General features: G+C 42.8%; 1 protein-coding gene and 1 long non-coding RNA gene across 2 annotated transcripts in view; both read right to left on the bottom strand.

Moving 5' to 3' along the window:
• Positions 1–353: 353 nt before the first annotated feature.
• Positions 354–5,596, bottom strand: LOC142658748 (uncharacterized). The gene is made up of 2 exons (XR_012850166.1): positions 5,478–5,596; positions 354–875 (listed from the first exon to the last, which is right to left on the bottom strand). It is a non-coding gene; the product is annotated as an uncharacterized LOC142658748 (long non-coding RNA).
• Positions 5,597–15,310: 9,714 nt separating this feature from the next.
• The window catches only part of KIAA1210 (KIAA1210 ortholog), a 51,000-nt gene continuing 49,249 nt past the window's right edge, over positions 15,311–17,061 (bottom strand). The window contains exon 13 of the mRNA XM_075836641.1: positions 15,311–15,601. Within this exon, the coding sequence (XP_075692756.1) occupies positions 15,459–15,601 (143 nt within the window). The 3' untranslated portion in view covers positions 15,311–15,458. The remainder of the gene's footprint in view (positions 15,602–17,061) is intronic.

Here is a 17,061-nt window from a genome sequence, read left to right as displayed (position 1 = left end):
CCAGTCAGCGTCATACACTCATCTCCATTGATTTACACAGCAGCGATGTGCAGCCACATACACAGAGATTAACGTTAATCAAGTGTCCTGATAATGAATACACATGATCATCCAGCCTGGACGTCATGTGTATTCAGAATCATGACACTTCTGACTCTTTTCTTTGAGATTTCTAGCAAGGGAAACGAAATACCTAAAAAAAAAACTAGAAAGGTGTACCGATTTTTACCAACCTAAATTTATAGCCCCCCCTATGGACACGTTTAGTGCGTACATCGGGAGCTTTCTCAACCTACATGCATAGGGCATAAACGTGATGTGAATGGGGCCTAAGAACACGAGAACTGCAAGGCTTGTTACAAATATAAGAATTGTTTATTTACAATGCATTACAACAGCCAAATTTCTACAAGTTATCAGAAATATATAAGATGGCATCAATAAGATCTCCAGTTTTCCTCAAAGCTTTAATAGCCACGTTCCTCTCCACCGATAACTGATGCATCAGCACCTCAATGTCTCTGACATCCAAGCCAGTTTCATCCTCAGATTCCTCCCCAAATGCCTGAAAAACTGCACCGTTGGCAATAAAAGAGGATATATTGTCCTTCGTCACTATCTTTCCTCTACAGACCAGTCTTATCTTATCTGGGGGAATTCTTAGATGACTGCACAGGAACAAGAAAGTTTCTTCCCCGCTTTCACTTTTTGGAACCTTGAGTTCAGATCTTCCATGTCGATTTTTTATTTTGATCAGAAAATAACATTCCGTTTGTTCGGAGCCATTGAGAAGGTGCTCTCCTTCCATTGCTTTGTAAAAACCTGTACAGTGAAGTTTATGGTCAAGCCAGTGTTTTTGTTGGCATTCCTTGAAACTGTGTAGAAACACAAATGGTCAGTGACTGTAAAGGGCATAAGATCGTGGAAACATTACATTGGTCATTCAGCAGAAGACATCTTAAAGATTCATCAATCATAATCTTGATGTTTACATTGCACTTGGACTATTAAGTACATCCTAATGATCTCTGTAGTCCAAATTCAAGATTGTCCTGCACTCAAAGACTAAATACATATTAAAACCTTAAAATTTGAAAAAGCCTAAAAACAATGTTTTGACTCTGACAACCCTTTTAAAAGGGTATTCCAGCCTAAAGATTTTTTTCACCTATCCAGCGGACCCCCACTGATTTAGCATTTATCACCAATCCAGTAGATAGTTAAAAAATGCTGTAGACTGGAATAACCCTTTCATGGGTAACTAAAATGTAAAAAAAACTTTTGACATGTCATAGTTAGGCTGCGTTCACATCTGCGTCAGCCCTGACTGACACAAATGGAAACCATAGGTTTTCGTTTCCATCACCATTGATCTCAATGGTGAGGGATCCGGTGCAAATGGTTTCCGTTTGTCTCTGTTGTGCAAGGATTCCCTCGTTTTGAAGGAATCAATACCAATACCTATGGTTTCCATTTGTGTTTATCAGGGTCCCATTGGAAAGCTCTGATGGAACGCAGCCCTACATGTTAGAAATTATGATGGGGGGGTCGGGGGGGGGTTTGAGTACTGAGACCCCTATCGATCGCTAAAACAAAAATCCGCAGAAGCGCTCGGGTGAGCACTGTGCCGCTTAGTTTTTGATCAGCTTCCCTCGGAGCGGGGTACAGTCTTATAGGCTTTCTATCGAACCCGTATACCGCTCCCTCGGCTTTCCGAGGAAGCCGATCAGAAAAAAAGCGGCACAACGCTCACCCGAGCGCTTCTGCCACTTTGTTTTAGCGGTCGGTGGGGGGGTCTCTGTGCTCAGACCCCCACCAATCAAAACTTCTGACATTCACTGTAAGGTGACAAAATATATTTTTTTAAAGTTTAGTTAACTTTTAAGACAAAGAAGAATTATTACATTTTTGCTTCCATGAATTTCAAGAGCCATAACTTTTTGTATATTTATGTTGAGGCATTGTTTTTTGCAGCTCGGCGGTTAGCCCGGTCGCCCTGCATAACTAGACTCAAATCCAACCAAGGACATCAATTGCATGGCGTTGTATGTTTGTATGGCTTTTGTACATGTACTACAGTTTCCTCTCACACTCCTAAATCTATACAGATAGGGTATCTAGATTGTGAGCCCCACTGGGGATAGGGAGTGAGAACAATTTCTGTATAGCGATGCGGAATATGTTGGTGTTACATAAGTAATAGAAATAAATAATGGGTAGAAAGCATAAAAACAAACGACTCCACTACTACTTTTTTTTTTCTTTACGTGTTAGGCGTTTACCAAATCACCTAAAAAAAAAAAGTGTATTAACATTTTTGTACAGGTTGTAATGCTTTTGGGAATAGAAATATTTGAGACATTTGTTAAGCAGGTTCGGAAATGGGCAACCAAAGTTATCAATGGAACTTGTAGATTGCAGTACCCCAAAAGAAAACTGGGGTTACATAGAAAAAGTTGACCAAATGACTATGTATAAATACATCAAAGCTTAAAGAGGCTCTGTCACCAGATTTTGCAACCCCTATCTGCTATTGCAGCAGATCGGCGCTGCAATGTAGATTACAGTAACGTTTTTATTTTAAAAAAACGAGCATTTTTGGCCAAGTTATGACCATTTTCGTATTTATGCAAATGAGGCTTGCAAAAGTACAACTGGGCGTGTTGAAAAGTAAAAGTACAACTGGGCGTGTATTATGTGCGTACATCGGGGCGTGTTTACTACTTTTACTAGCTGGGCGTTGTGTATAGAAGTGTCATCCACTTCTCTTCACAACGCCCAGCTTCTGGCAGTGCAGACACAGCCGTGTTCTCCAGAGATCACGCTGTGACGTCACTCACAGGTCCTGCATCGTGTCAGACGAGCGAGGACACATCGGCACCAGAGGCTACAGATGATTCTGCAGCAGCATCGGCGTTTGCAGGTAAGTCGATGTAGCTACTTACCTACAAATGCTGATGCTGCTGCAGAATCAACTGTAGCCTCTGGTGCCGACACGATGCAGGACCTGTGAGTGACGTCACAGATCTGCACTGCCAGAAGCTGGGCGTTGTGAAGAGAAGTGGATGATACTTCTCGTCAGAAAGCCCAGCTAGTAAAAGTAGTAAACACGCCCCGATGTACGCACATAATACACGCCCAGTTGTACTTTTACTCTTCAACACGCCCAGTTGTACTTTTGCAAACCTCATTTGCATAAATACGAAAATGGTCATAACTTGGCCAAAAATGCTCGTTTTTTAAAAATAAAAACGTTACTGTAATCTACATTGCAGCGCCGATCTGCTGCAATAGCAGATAGGGGCTGCAAAATCTGGTGACAGAGCCTCTTTAATACAGAGATGTGTCATGTATCTATTTATATTCAGGACTGTAACTATAACATGGGAGCATCCTCTACCTATAGAGGAAAGAGGGTTTCTACCCAAACATAGAAGGGGATTTCTTATTGCAGTGAGACTATGGAACGCTCTGCCAGAGGACGTTGTTATGAGCTCAAGAGGGAAGTGGATGTCTTGAGTGTAATAAATATTACAAGATGGGTTTCAGCGATTTATTCAGATTGCCATATTTGGAGTCAGGAAGGAATTTTTTCCCTAAAATGAGGAAAATTGGCTTCTGCCTGGATCAACATTGGAAGATATTAGGCTGAACTACTGGACATATTTTTTAACCTTACTATGTTTAATCAAAATGGTCTAAAAAAAACCACAAAAAGCCGTGCAACATACACAAAGCTGTGCAACATATAGCCCACGTGTGAACATAGCCGTACCATTCATGCATGTCCCATCTAAGGCCTCACGCACACGACCGTAAGGGTTTTTGCAGACAAGAATAGGACATGTTCTATATTTTGCGGATCATTTCTACGGCACGGACACACATCCCTAACTATACAGAGAGGTGTCCATGGCCAATAGAAATGAATGGGTCCACAATTTCATCCGTAGTACGGATGAAAACTACAGTCGTATGAATGGGGCCTAAGGCTATGTTTACACGGTTTCCGGCGAATATATGAATAAACTTCTATGGACCCCATGTATGGCAAAAGCGTCCTTTTGGCATAAGTTTGACCGGTATACATCTGTATACTTTTTGTTTTACAGTATTGGAGAGCATAGATGACCAGGCGTTTTTATTACAAAGGCACTGTTCAAAAAAAAGAAAAAAGGTAAACTGTACAGCATAAATATTTGTAATATATGAAGTTCACACAGGGCAGATAGGCTGCATTAGGATTCGTTCACATCTGTGTCGGGACTTCGTTCACCATAGGTTTCCGTTTGCATCATCATTGATTTCAATGGTGACGGATCGGGTGCGAATGGTTTCCATTTGTCACCGTTGTGTAAGGGTTCCGTCGTTTTGAGGGAATGAATAGCGCCGTCTACTACAGTATTGATTCCGTCAAAACGACGGAACCCTTAAACAACGGTGACAAATGGAAACCATTCACACCCGATCCGTCACCATTGAAATCCATTTCCAGTCCGTCTGTCCGTTTTTCATTTGTCAGTGTTTTTTTTTTGTCCCGATCCGCTGAAAACACCGCCGTGCCCATGTAGATCGTGCCGCAATGTCCATGTAGATAGTACCAGAGTGCCCACTGTAGAAAATGCCCACATAGGGCCAATGCCCACATAGTACCAGTGTATATAGTGCCACAGTGCCCACTGTAGATAGTGTCAGTGCCCACATTGATAGTGCCCACTGTAGATAGTGCCATAGTTCCCATATATAAAGTGCCGGTGCCCACTGTAGATGGTGCCACAGTGCTCATGTAGATAGCACCCAACCTTGTAGATCGAAACCCCCCCCCCCCCGCCCCTGTAGATATCGCCTGTAGGAGCGGAATCCCTCTGGCCGGGGATTTCGCTCATAGACGGAGCACCTGACCTCAGAGGCTTTCTCCAAGAGTGGAATCCCCTAGTCGGGGATTCCGCTCCAGGAGTAACCCCTTGAGGTCACTGTCCATACATGGATAGTGACGCCGGGGCCTTCTCCAGGAGCAGGGTCTGGCCGCTGGGGATTCCGCTCCTGCCGGGAACTACAGGGGTTAAAAATGTTACCTGCATATCAGGATTTTTTTGGCTAGGGCTATAGGGTGACTTTGACCGCGACCAAAGATCCCTGTGTCACTTACCTGCATTGGAGGTAATGAAAGCCAATGTGGCCGCCATGTGACCCGGTGGTTGCTGCGACCGCAAAATGACAGTTGCAAGAAATCTGAACACGCTGAATTTTTTGCGACTGTCATACAGGGTGACACAGCCATCTTTGGGCGCACGACTGTGTTGCGGACAATATGACAGAAAGCGCTAAAAAATGTCCAAATATGTTATTTATGCATGGATATTAGTGATGCTCAGATTGTTTCAAAAGGGTGCCATTACAAGTCAATTATATTATAATTATCTACAATAAACTATTCCACTACCAACTATAAGCATGAATGACAGCAGGTAACTTACCACCAGTATATCCAGTCTCACCAGTACAGATTCTTCCTGCACCGAGTACACAGCTCTAACATACAGCGGCCATCTCTGTAGCAACAAGATACAATGAAATCCCGCACTTTCACCAATCTCCAGTCCCGGGCATTTTCTGTGAACAAACACAAAAAAAAAAAGAAAAGAAACCTCTGACAATTAGTAGCGTCTTAATTTTTTAATATTTTTAGACGAAAATTCCTAATTATAAGATATTATTTACTACAAATATTAACGAATCTGCTTCACTCGTTTTACAAACAGGTTATAGAATTTTTCCCCGAGATTATAGTGACCTCTAGTGGTTGGTAAAGTCTACTACAAGGAAATTAGACATTCCAGTGTGGTTTTGAAGAAACTAAAAACACATTGTTCTTGTAGCAACATACCTCCCAACTTTGAAGACAAGAAAAAGTAACTCTAGCCTATGCAAAGGTGTACACAGAATTATGTGGCTTCGCGTTTATGCAGATATGCGATGCGAACACACACATTCAACTACTGTACACAGACACATATTACAAAACCCACCTCCCCTGTAGATAGTGCCCCCCCCCCCCCCCCTATAGATAATGCATAGTTGCCCAATATTTGTTTTTTTTTTCCAGGTACACTTTGGGGTGTGGCGTTTTGTGGGGGGGGGGGGGGTTTCCAGCATACAAATAAACGAACAAAACTGTCTGCACTACTTTGGCTGACAACTACTACAGTGGCCAGTATGTCTCTTGTTATTTATAGGCAGGTGATGTCTCGCTTTATCACTAGGGCTAGGCGATATGTGCGGACCACTACTGGTAGCGTAAAAACCAGCGTACATTGTGCCACACTCAGTGCCATTGTAGATGGTGCTCCACACTGCCCCCTGTAGATATTGCCATACACTGCTCCTTGTAGATAATTCCACAATGCCCCCTGTAGATAGTGCCACACTGCCCTATGTAGATAGTGCCACTAATTTTTTAGATCGTGCCACAGTTCCCTCTGTAGATAACGGTGCCCTCTGTAGATAATAGCACAGTGCCCTCTGTAGATAGAGCCATACAGCCCCCTGTAGATGCCACGCTTTGGCCGGGGATTCCTCTGCTGGAGGAGCCCCTGATGTCACTGTCCATAGACAGTGACGTCAGGGGATCCCCCTGGACAGGAATGTGATGTCAGGGGCAACCCCAGAGCAGGAGTACCGGACAGAGCGCTACTAGCACTCTTCCGGGGACTCCAGCTCTGCTCCTGACATCACTGTCCATATATGGACAGTGATGTCAGGGGCCTCCCCAGCCGGAGTCCTGGAGCAGAGCCGCTTCTAGCACACTGCCTGGGACACCTGCTCTGTTCCTGACATCACTGTCTCGGGACTCCTTCTCTGGGGGAAGTCCTTGGCATCACTGTCCATATATGGACCTTGAAGTCAGGTGCTCCGCCTTTGGGCGGAATCCGAGGCCAGAGCATCGGCAATCCTTTGGCCGGGGATTCCGCTGCAGGTGGTGCCCTGTACGGACGTCACTGCCCTTATATGGACAGTGAAGTCAGGGGCTCCATCTATGAGCGGAATCCCCAGCCAAGGCATCGGCAACGCTTTGACCGGGGATTTCGCTCAAGGGGAAATGAACGGCAGAGCAGGAAGTGGATAGTTTCCTGCTCTGCCATAGTATTCAATTGTATCTGCGTCCTGAGGACACAGATACAATTGAATGTGGCAGCCGCCGGGACAAGTCCCGGGACAGTAATTTGCCGAGACTGCCTCTGTAAATTCAGGACAGTCTCAGCAAATTCGGGACTCTAGGCAAGTATGATAGTGACACACCCCCCTGTAGATAGTGCCACACACCCTTGTAGATGGTGCCACACTCCCCCTAGTAGGTAGTGCCACAAACCACCCCTGTAAATAGTGCCACCCCCCCCCCCCTTGTAGATACAGCCACACAGCCCCCTCTTGTAGATAGTGCCACACCCCTCCCCCAGGAGATAATGTCACACAGCCACCCTTTGTAGATAGCGCTACCCCCTCCCTGTACATAGCTCCCTGGAGGAGCCGCTGATGTGAAAACAGGTTTTGAAAACCCCATCCACTTGTATTGTACTGTAAATGGCTGCGAATTTGCGTTGTGGAACTGGCACCGCAAATCCCCCATGTCTGGACCCAGCCTAATACTTGCTATATAAGGATCTGTCCAGTAAGTGTCTCTATGTATCCAATTGTGTGCAGCAAGGCTCCCTCTACACATACATCCCCATAGAGAATGCGAACGGGAGCCGTTCCATTCACTATGCGCCGCTCCCGCACAGTCCAAAAGGAAGGTCTTCGACAGAGCGACATCCAGTGTCATTTTCATGTGGACCGGAAGTCGCGGCCGGACAGTAAAATGACAACTTCCAGTCGCGGCTTCCTTCCATATGTTCAGAAGCAAGGACTAGGAGCGGAGGGAGCGGACGGAGCAGAGGCGGCGGCGGCGGCAGGAGCAGGTAAGTTATGTTTGTGTATGTTCGTGATATACTGTGTATTTACCACTGTATCTAATCTAAGCGGCGGCAGGAGCAGGTAAGTTATGTTTGTGTATGTTCGTGATATACTGTGTATTTACCACTGTATCTAATCTAAGCGGCGGCAGGAGCAGGTAAGTTATGTTTGTGTTATACTGTGTATTTACCACTGTATCTAATCCTCCTACACTGTGCATTCGTTCAAAAAATGGCGACACAGTGTAGGAGGTTGCAACATTCAACCCCCTCCTTTCTCCTGGCACTAGCCAGGATAAAGGAGGAGGGATTGTTTGAGGACGCTAGAGCGAGTGTGTCTTCTCCAATTTTGCAGCATAAAGCAATGAGGTTGCTTTACCACATGTGAATGCTGCAATTTTGGGAATTGCTCCCTCTAGTGACCAGCACATGGAAATGTTATAAATTAGAATCTAATTTATAATATTTCCTGACTTGTGAAAAAATAAAAAAAATTAGAACAATGTTTAATCACTTATATACTAACAATTTAAATAAAAAAATAAAAATTTCTAGCGACACATTCCCTTTAAGCCACTAAATCCCCCTCCCCTCACTTGAGTGCTTTCAGAGCCCATTTAACAATGACAGCCAAAGGGCATAAACAAAGTGATAGCACCTCATAAAACAATAGCCTCCCCTGTCCTGAGGACACTGATACAGCTTACACCGGGAGTCCGGGACATACCACGGGATGGTTGGGAGGTATGCGCTGTGCCATGATGTAAATAGGTCTCCATGTCATTAGTTTGTTAAATTACAAGAGATGGTTAGTTAGGGGTTACATTTTATTAGAACCCAGAGAACAATAAGCCTCAATTATCAAGACTACCTAACAAAAAAGCTGGCTTTACTGCCCACAGCAACCAATCACACTGCAACTTTTATTAGAGCAGTTGAAGAAATGGAAGCTGAGCCCTGATTGGTTGCTTTGGGCAGCAAGGCTAGTCTTTGTTAGGCTATATCTCGACTGCTTTACCCCCGACAGACGCCTCTCACGTATGCCACTGTATGGCCATTGACTCATTAAAACGGCATAAAAAAAATTCAAAACCTTGACACATGCGTTTTTTTTTTCCAAGAGGAAATAAAACCTATAAAGGTCTACAGGAAAAAAACGCCACTAACTTCTGGAAAAAAGGTCAAGCCAGGCCTTGTTGCAAATTTGAAACAACGCCACAGAGCCAGAAACGCAAGAGCAAAAAGAGAAAAAAATACCACCTAAAAAAATGCAATGTCTGTAGTATGTTCTATATTTCAGCATGGACTTCCAGCTAACATATGGTTGCAGCGTTTTTTGACGCCAAGAATAAGGACACGAAAAATGACAGTTTTGATAAATTAGGCCTAATGTTTTTGTTCTGCATCCGATTAAGAGTTTATCCACACACAACGGAATTGGAAAATTTCTGGATTCTGCAATTCCGGACGGAAAAAACGCATCAATTTTGAAATGTGTGGACGAGCCCTTAAAGGGTAACTAAACTTTAAAAAAAACTCCTGACGTGTCATAGTCACACGTCAGAAGTTTTGATTGGTGCCGGTCCTAACAGTGAAACCCCCACCGATCGCTAATACAAAGCGACAGTAGCGCTCGAGCGCTTAGTTTCTGATCGGCTTTTCTCGGAAAGCCGAGCAGTTGGTGTACGGGCTCATAGACTTTTTTCGATAAACGTTGATCAGAAACCAAGCGGCTCAGCGCCCACCTGAGCGCTACTGCCGCTTAGTTTTACCGATCGGTGGGGGTCTCTGTGCTCAGACCCCCACAAATCAACAATTCTTAAATGTCACTATAACTTTTTGAAGTTTTTGGGAAGTTTATTTACCCTTTAAACCGATTGAAACACTTCTGCTGGGACGTGCTGGTGAGGAGGAATGGAGGACTCTGGTCCCCTGTACTAGTTATTGGTGGGACTCCAGCGATCTAGCATTTTACTTTTCCTGTTAATTGGTGATCAATGTTGTTAATGTCAAACCTATAAATAAATTCCATAAAAAAAAAAAATATTTTTTGTATGCTGAAATTGACTTCTGGAACCAATCATTATGTGGTCAGATCAAAGATGATAATATGCCCACAATCTGCTTTATACAGAGAATTCTGCTTTATACAGAGAATATCTGCTGTGTATGTAAAAAATGAATTTCCCACAGTCAAATGTGAAACATTAACATTTTTTGCATACTCGTGAATCTTCTATAGATATTTTTTTTTAGAAGGAAATCTGTTTTAGATTACATTGAAAAATGCTTACAGTCAGCAAGTTCAGACCTCTTCAGGAAACATTTTTTTTTTTCCCAGACAAATTTTTTGGATAGATTTGGCTTCAACCCATAAGGTCATGCTGCAAAGTAACATTTTTGGTATCTGAAGAAGAAATACTCAAACAAGATGCATGAAGTAAATCTCGCTTTTCCTATATGCACTTTTTATGGATTGCAGTAATACCAGAAGTGTAACTTGAAGCTCCTGGGCCCATTGCAAAAACTATAACAGTGCCCCCCACCTACAATATGCTATATTTTTATGTGGGATACAACGGCTAGCTCTGCACCCCTTATAGCTACAACCCTACATCGTACAGTTGGGCAATACCTCCCAACTTCCAAGTATTGCAAACAAGGGACAACCAATGTGTTGCATCAATTTTTTTTTTCCTTTTAAGCCACACCTCTTACCCCGTCCATACACACCCAGCCCACATAGTATTATGCTCCCATAATGCCCCCATAGAACCCCCACACAGTATGCCACTATAGCTGCCTCCCACACAGTAGAATACACCATAGTATTCCCCACACAGTATAATGCCAAATAGCTGCCTCCACAGTATAATTCCACCATAGCTGCCCCATACGATATAATGCCCCCACAGCTGCCCCCATACAGTATAATGCCCTCATAGCAGACCCTATACAGTATAACGCCCCATAGTGCCACAATGCCCCTTTAGATAGTGCCACAGTGCCCACATATAAAATGGCATAGTGCCCAAATGTAAAGTGCCAATGTACCCACATAGATGGTCACAGTGCCCATGTAGATAGTGCCACACACCCAGAAAACCAAGACAGAGCATCGGCCACGCTGTGGCCGGGGATTCCACGCCAGGAGATGCCCCTGACGTCACTGTCCAAACATGGATAGTGACATCAGGGGCTCTTCCAGAAAAGGAATCCCCGGTCAGAGCGTCGACAACGCTCTGGCCGGGGATTCAGCTCTTGGAGGGAGCCCCCGACATATCTGGGGCTCTGACCTAGCATCAGCAATGCTCTGGTCAGGGATTCCGCTCCTGGAGGAGCAACTGATGTCACTATCAATATATAGACATGGCCAGTGATATCAAGGACTTTCCCAATACAGGAGTACTCTGTTACAGAGCTTGCGTTTCTCTGGCCGGGGACTCCATAGTTGAATGCTGAAGCAGGGAGCTAACAGTTCTTTGCTTTAGCATTGGATTCAACTGTATCTGTGTCCTGAGGACGCAGATTCAGTTGACACCGGGAGATACCACCGGCCACCGGGACTGTCCCGCTGAATCCGTGACGGTTGGGTGGTATGTGTTTAGACCCCCAGCAATCACACATGTATTCCCTATTTGTGGGAAAAACACTAGCTCCATATGGGGCATCCACTTGGGCCATTTTATATGAAAAAAGGCAGTGCCTGGAGAAACTAGAGTTTCTAAAATCATAAAATAATGTCATTTATATTATGATTTTAGAAACGCTCGTGTTTCCAGGCACTACATTGTTTTTACTACGATCGGCACACTTGTTTTTTCTACTCACTGCTTTCCTGTGTCGGTTTTCTTTTACTGTGCTCCGCATGGTGCTGTGCTGTCTGTATACCCTGCTTCCTCTTCAGACAGAACGCTGTTGCGCCGAGCGCTCAGTGGTCACGCTGGGCGCAGGCAGCTCAAGAGACTGACCACAGTAAGGGCAAAGTAACGTTGGGGGGCATGGCTGGCAACAGCAGGGAGTGTCAGTGACCTAGCGGGACATTTTTCAGACTGCCCAGGACGGCAGGACAGCGGTGAAAAACCAGGGCTATCCTGCCAGTTCTTGGACGGTTGTGAGCTATGCAGTTGGGTAATGCTTGCCTGCTATTAATTCCCTTAAATGTTGCCATTTCTGATTTTTGTAAGGGTATGTGCACACGAGAAGTGCCTTTTACGTCTGAAAAGACAGACTGTTTTCAGGAGAAAACAGCTGCCTCGTTTCAGACGTAAATGCTCCTCCTCGCATTATGCATTGCGTCTTTGACGCTCGTAAATCTTGAGCTGTTCTTCATTGACTTCAATGAAGAACGGCTCAAATTACGTTGCAAAGAAGTGTCCTGCACTTCTTTGCCGAGGCAGTCATTTTACGCGTCGTCGTTTGACAGCTGTCAAACGACGACGCGTAAATGACAGGTCGTCTGCACAGTACGTCGGCAAACCCATTCAAATGAATGGGCAGATGTTTGCCGACGTATTGTAGCCCTATTTACAGACGTAAAACGAGGCATATTACGCCTCGTTTACGTCTGAAAATAGGTTGTGTGAACCCAGCCTAAGAGTCGCTGCATAAACGCACCATTACTCTTAGTAAGGGTATGGTCACATGGAGCGGCACTGACCCGGCCGCAATTCGTGCCAACAGCCGCGCCGCCACGGTGTTTGGAGCAGCTGTCAAATTGCCTGTTAATGGCTGCGCGTTGTTGCGGGGCCGTGCGTGCGTTTTAAAACAGGATGGGCTTTAATTGGACACTATTGAACTGCATGGAGGACACCACCAGATAAAAAAAACAAAAAACATGGATAGAAGATAAATGGACAGCATAAATAATAAATGGGATCATTTAATAAACACAAATGGATATAAACAATGTATTTCCAACAAAGACTAGAACAATAATATATAAAGACAAAACACATGAAAGAAGACACATTACAGGCTTGGTACATATATATACAGACCATGCAGGGAAAAAATGACTATAGGAAAACAGGTATCATAGGTTAAAAAGCATGTTTATGTACCATATATACAAGAGCAATATTTAATAAAACAATATATCATATGGTTTGCAAAAGTGCATTGTTCATTTGAACACTTTTAGATATAACATTAACAGTCATAGCTGCTTTGTTGGGCAGTGCAGATTATTTGCGGAGCATTTTGAATTGCATCCCAACACTGCAAAATGCCATACACTAGAATATGTGCTGTACATATATTTAACCTGATCACATTATAGCAAATTGAATTGTGCTTGAAAAAGATTTGTTCAAGGGGTTGTATGAGATCAGGTCAGCTTATGTTCATGAAACAGTGCCACTCTTGTCCATGGGCTGGGTCTAGTATTACATTATAGCACTATTCACTTTATGGAGGATGCAATACCTGACAAAGTCCAAAGGATCAAGCACGGTTAATGGAAAAACAATAAGCAGATCTTATACACCATCTCTTTACCAACCAGGGCCCATTTAGGATGATCTCAGGAACCAAGTTCAGAGGTCTTACTATGAGAAACTTTAAAAACTTTTCCCATCTCATAAAATAATGGCATATTGCTAGGATTTGGCATCCTTTTCTGATTGATGGGGTGTCCCAGCAGTTCACTAGGGTATGCCATCCCATTTTGATGGGTAGGGGTCCTACTGATCCTGAGACTGAAGGAGCCGCAGTGCTGGTTTAGCGCTAAAATAGCAGTGCGACCCCCACTGGTCAGAAAGTGGTGGCATATCCTTGTGAGATGCCATCACTTTATGAGATGGGAAACCCCTTTGAATGCTTTATTGGCCTTGGTTGTGAAAAGTAAACTCAAGAAAGGATGAAGAACAAGGATCCAGTATCCTAATAATGCAAAAAAGAACTATTATAATACTCTGCACATATCTAGCATGTACAATTTTGCAAAGCTCTTACTTGCAATGTGATTACTATGATAATTGCAAGAATTTTATGAAGAGTCTGTAAAGCCACCCGAACTTTTGCATTAAGCTTTTTCTAGAATCCAGCTGACTGTGTGAGTGTCAATTTCACGTCAATTTTTTTACTTTTTTTGGCGGATTTTTTACGCAGCGTGTGGATGAGATTTGTTCAACTCTCATCCACTTTGTTGCTGCTGCATTACGCTGTGGATTTTCCGCAAGGAAATCAGTTGCGGAAAATACGCAATGTTTACGCTATGTGTGATCCCGGCCTAAAGTAACCATAAACCAGCAATTCATTTTGTAACAGCTTTTATTTACGTTGAACACTCAAGATATTAAATTGATTAACTCAAGATGATTTAACCATTTTATAAAAATATAATTTTGTGATATATACAGTCGTATTGATTAAAGTAAATGGATACTTGACTATGTTGATTAAAGTAATGATTTTTTTTTAGTCTATAAAGATCAGTAAGTGCATAGTTAAGGCCTTACTCACACTGGCATTTTCTTCTGCTCCATCACTCTTAGCAGAAACATTTTTCAACCTTTTTTTCTGTATTTCCCCATTGACTTCAGCATTCGGTCAGGTTTCCTTTTAATGAGCAGAATAGGGTTGTACTCCACATATTCGACCCAGTGAAAAAAAGACCTTGAAACCTGACTCAGTGGGACACAGTCTACTTTAAGTTTAGCTAAACATGATCAAATTGAGGTTGATCATATTTAGCCAGATCGCCATGAGCCTGCCATGCCCAGTGTGTCCTGGCTTCTCCCCAGGACCACCTGGTGCTGGCACCAGCCCTGATGGTGCTCTATTTAGAACATTGCAAGGTTTTCAGAGAAGAAATCAAGCAGTGTCGAAAGGTTTTCTAGAATGCCAAAGCACAACCCCATTTTTGACCTGTTAGAAGACTATTTCAGCTGGAGACCCCCTTTAAGACAATTATACCAAACATGTTCAATTAATTCTTAATATAGTAAACTCTCCCTCTAGAGTCCATGAAGAACCATCTTACAGCCTCAGCGACTTTTAAATTATCTAAACAAAGATCGTGCAGTTGACCTAATAGTCAAACATCATTCTGGTAGATATTATTTCGGAGCATGGCCTTTTAAAAAAAAATATCTCTACATGCCACAGTGGTATACAGAATGCAAAGTAACGGTTAAGATCCTGCAATACACCTGTTGAATTTATTTGCTCAAACAAATGTGATTTCATACTATGACGCAACGCATAAAATTGTGCACATTTACATTGAATAGAAAATATTAACTTGAAAACAAAAACCAAAACATTATAGAATAATATTTTCATTATTTATTTTCCTAGAATAAAAATATATATATATATTATACGCAGCCCTTTTTGAAGTTAAAAAAAAAAACAAAAAAACAGAAGAGTTTCTAAATAAGAAATACGGAGGTCCTTATGTCAAGACAGTTTGTCATGAATACATACAGAATAACATATGATCATTGGCTGATATTCGCTCACAGTTTATAAACGACACCGAAATAAGACACGAGACATTTATTACTGCTGCACAATCTTGGGCATCTCACTCCATGCTTTTGCCTTCTTCTTAGCAAGTGAAAACCATGGTGGTTCCTCTGGGTTTTGTGGTTGTGTAGGTTGGGTGCTCTTCTCACAATCTGGCTGTACCTCTTCTAGAGTAGCTATAAGAAAACAAGAGTTCAATGTTCAAAAAGTGGGCTGTATACACTTATATAGCTACCCTTACAAAAAACACAGCCTCATGTTTTTTTTTTCCTGGATTTACCATTGACGGCCTATTTGTTATGATAGGCCAGCAATATGTGATCCGTAGTGGTCAGACCCCTACCAATTAGAATGAGGGGGGCAGTGCCGCTCACTGGAGTGCCACAAAAACTCCACTGCAATAGCAGACAGTCCGTGTTTTTAGCGCAGCGTTAGTCCGCTGCGTAAAACGCACAACATGTTCTATATTTAGGTGTTTTTCACGCATCACGCACCCATTGAAGTCAATGGGTGCGTGAAAATCACGCATGCCCCATGGAAGCACTTCCGTGGGACAAGCGTTATTCGCGCAATTACAGTAAAAGAATGAATGTAAACAGAAAAGCACCACGTGCTTTTCTGTTTACAAACATCCAAACGGAGTGTCATAAAGATGGCGGCTGCGCGAAAAGCACACAGCCGCGCATCCATATGAACAGGGCACACAGAGCTGTCAAGTTCCTTTTGCGCACGCAAAACGCTGCGTTTTTTTTTTTTTTTTAAATCTTCAATTTTTATTGAAAGATTTTTATACATTACAACCAAACAAAAATACACATAAGTAACAGACACACAATACTGTTCGTATTAGAATGACACTCCATATAAGTAAAACACATCTCAAATTAGCCATTTAAGATCATAATTAAATATAGTATTTTGAATGAGTCCAAGAATTCCATCTCTTTACATTCCGACCATGAAGAACTAAATCAGAAACTAAATAAGTTTCATGATAACATTGGCTATTAACTCTTCTAATGACCTCCTGGATAGAGGGGGAAATCTGAGATTTCCAAGATTGTGCGATGGCCATTCTAGTGGCTATAAGAATATGATGAATAATTAATCTATCTAGCGGATCTATTTCCTCCAGATTAATATCCAAAATTGCTATGGCAGGGGATAACGGCACAGGAACCTGTACGAATTCCGAAATAAGTGTAAATACCCGAACCCAAAGGCCAGACACTGATGGACACGACCACCACATATGTAAAGGGGATCCTATTTGTCCACAACCTCTCCAACAAAGTTTAGAAGAACCCGTGATGATATGCGCTAGTCTAGAAGGTGTTAAATACCACCGCAGGTGAATTTTCCGCATTAATTCAGTATGATTTACACATTTAGAGTGTTTTGCGGCCCAATTTGAAGCTTTAATCCAGGTATCTTCAGGAAAAACTGAACCCAGTTCCCTCTCCCATTTTAACATGTAACTTGTTTTACCCTTATTATCCAGAGCAAGGATCAAATCATAATCCGCTAAAGCTAAAATTTCTCACCTCAAAGCGAAAGATGGCGTTGATACTTATGATCCTCAAAAAATAGCAGATGCGTTCGCAGACTACTATAGTGATTTATATAATTTGAAGGA

This window comes from Rhinoderma darwinii, chromosome 8 (genome assembly GCF_050947455.1).
Source record: "Rhinoderma darwinii isolate aRhiDar2 chromosome 8, aRhiDar2.hap1, whole genome shotgun sequence".
NCBI lineage: Eukaryota > Metazoa > Chordata > Amphibia > Anura > Rhinodermatidae > Rhinoderma > Rhinoderma darwinii.
This window is presented reverse-complemented; position numbering and strand designations above follow the sequence as displayed.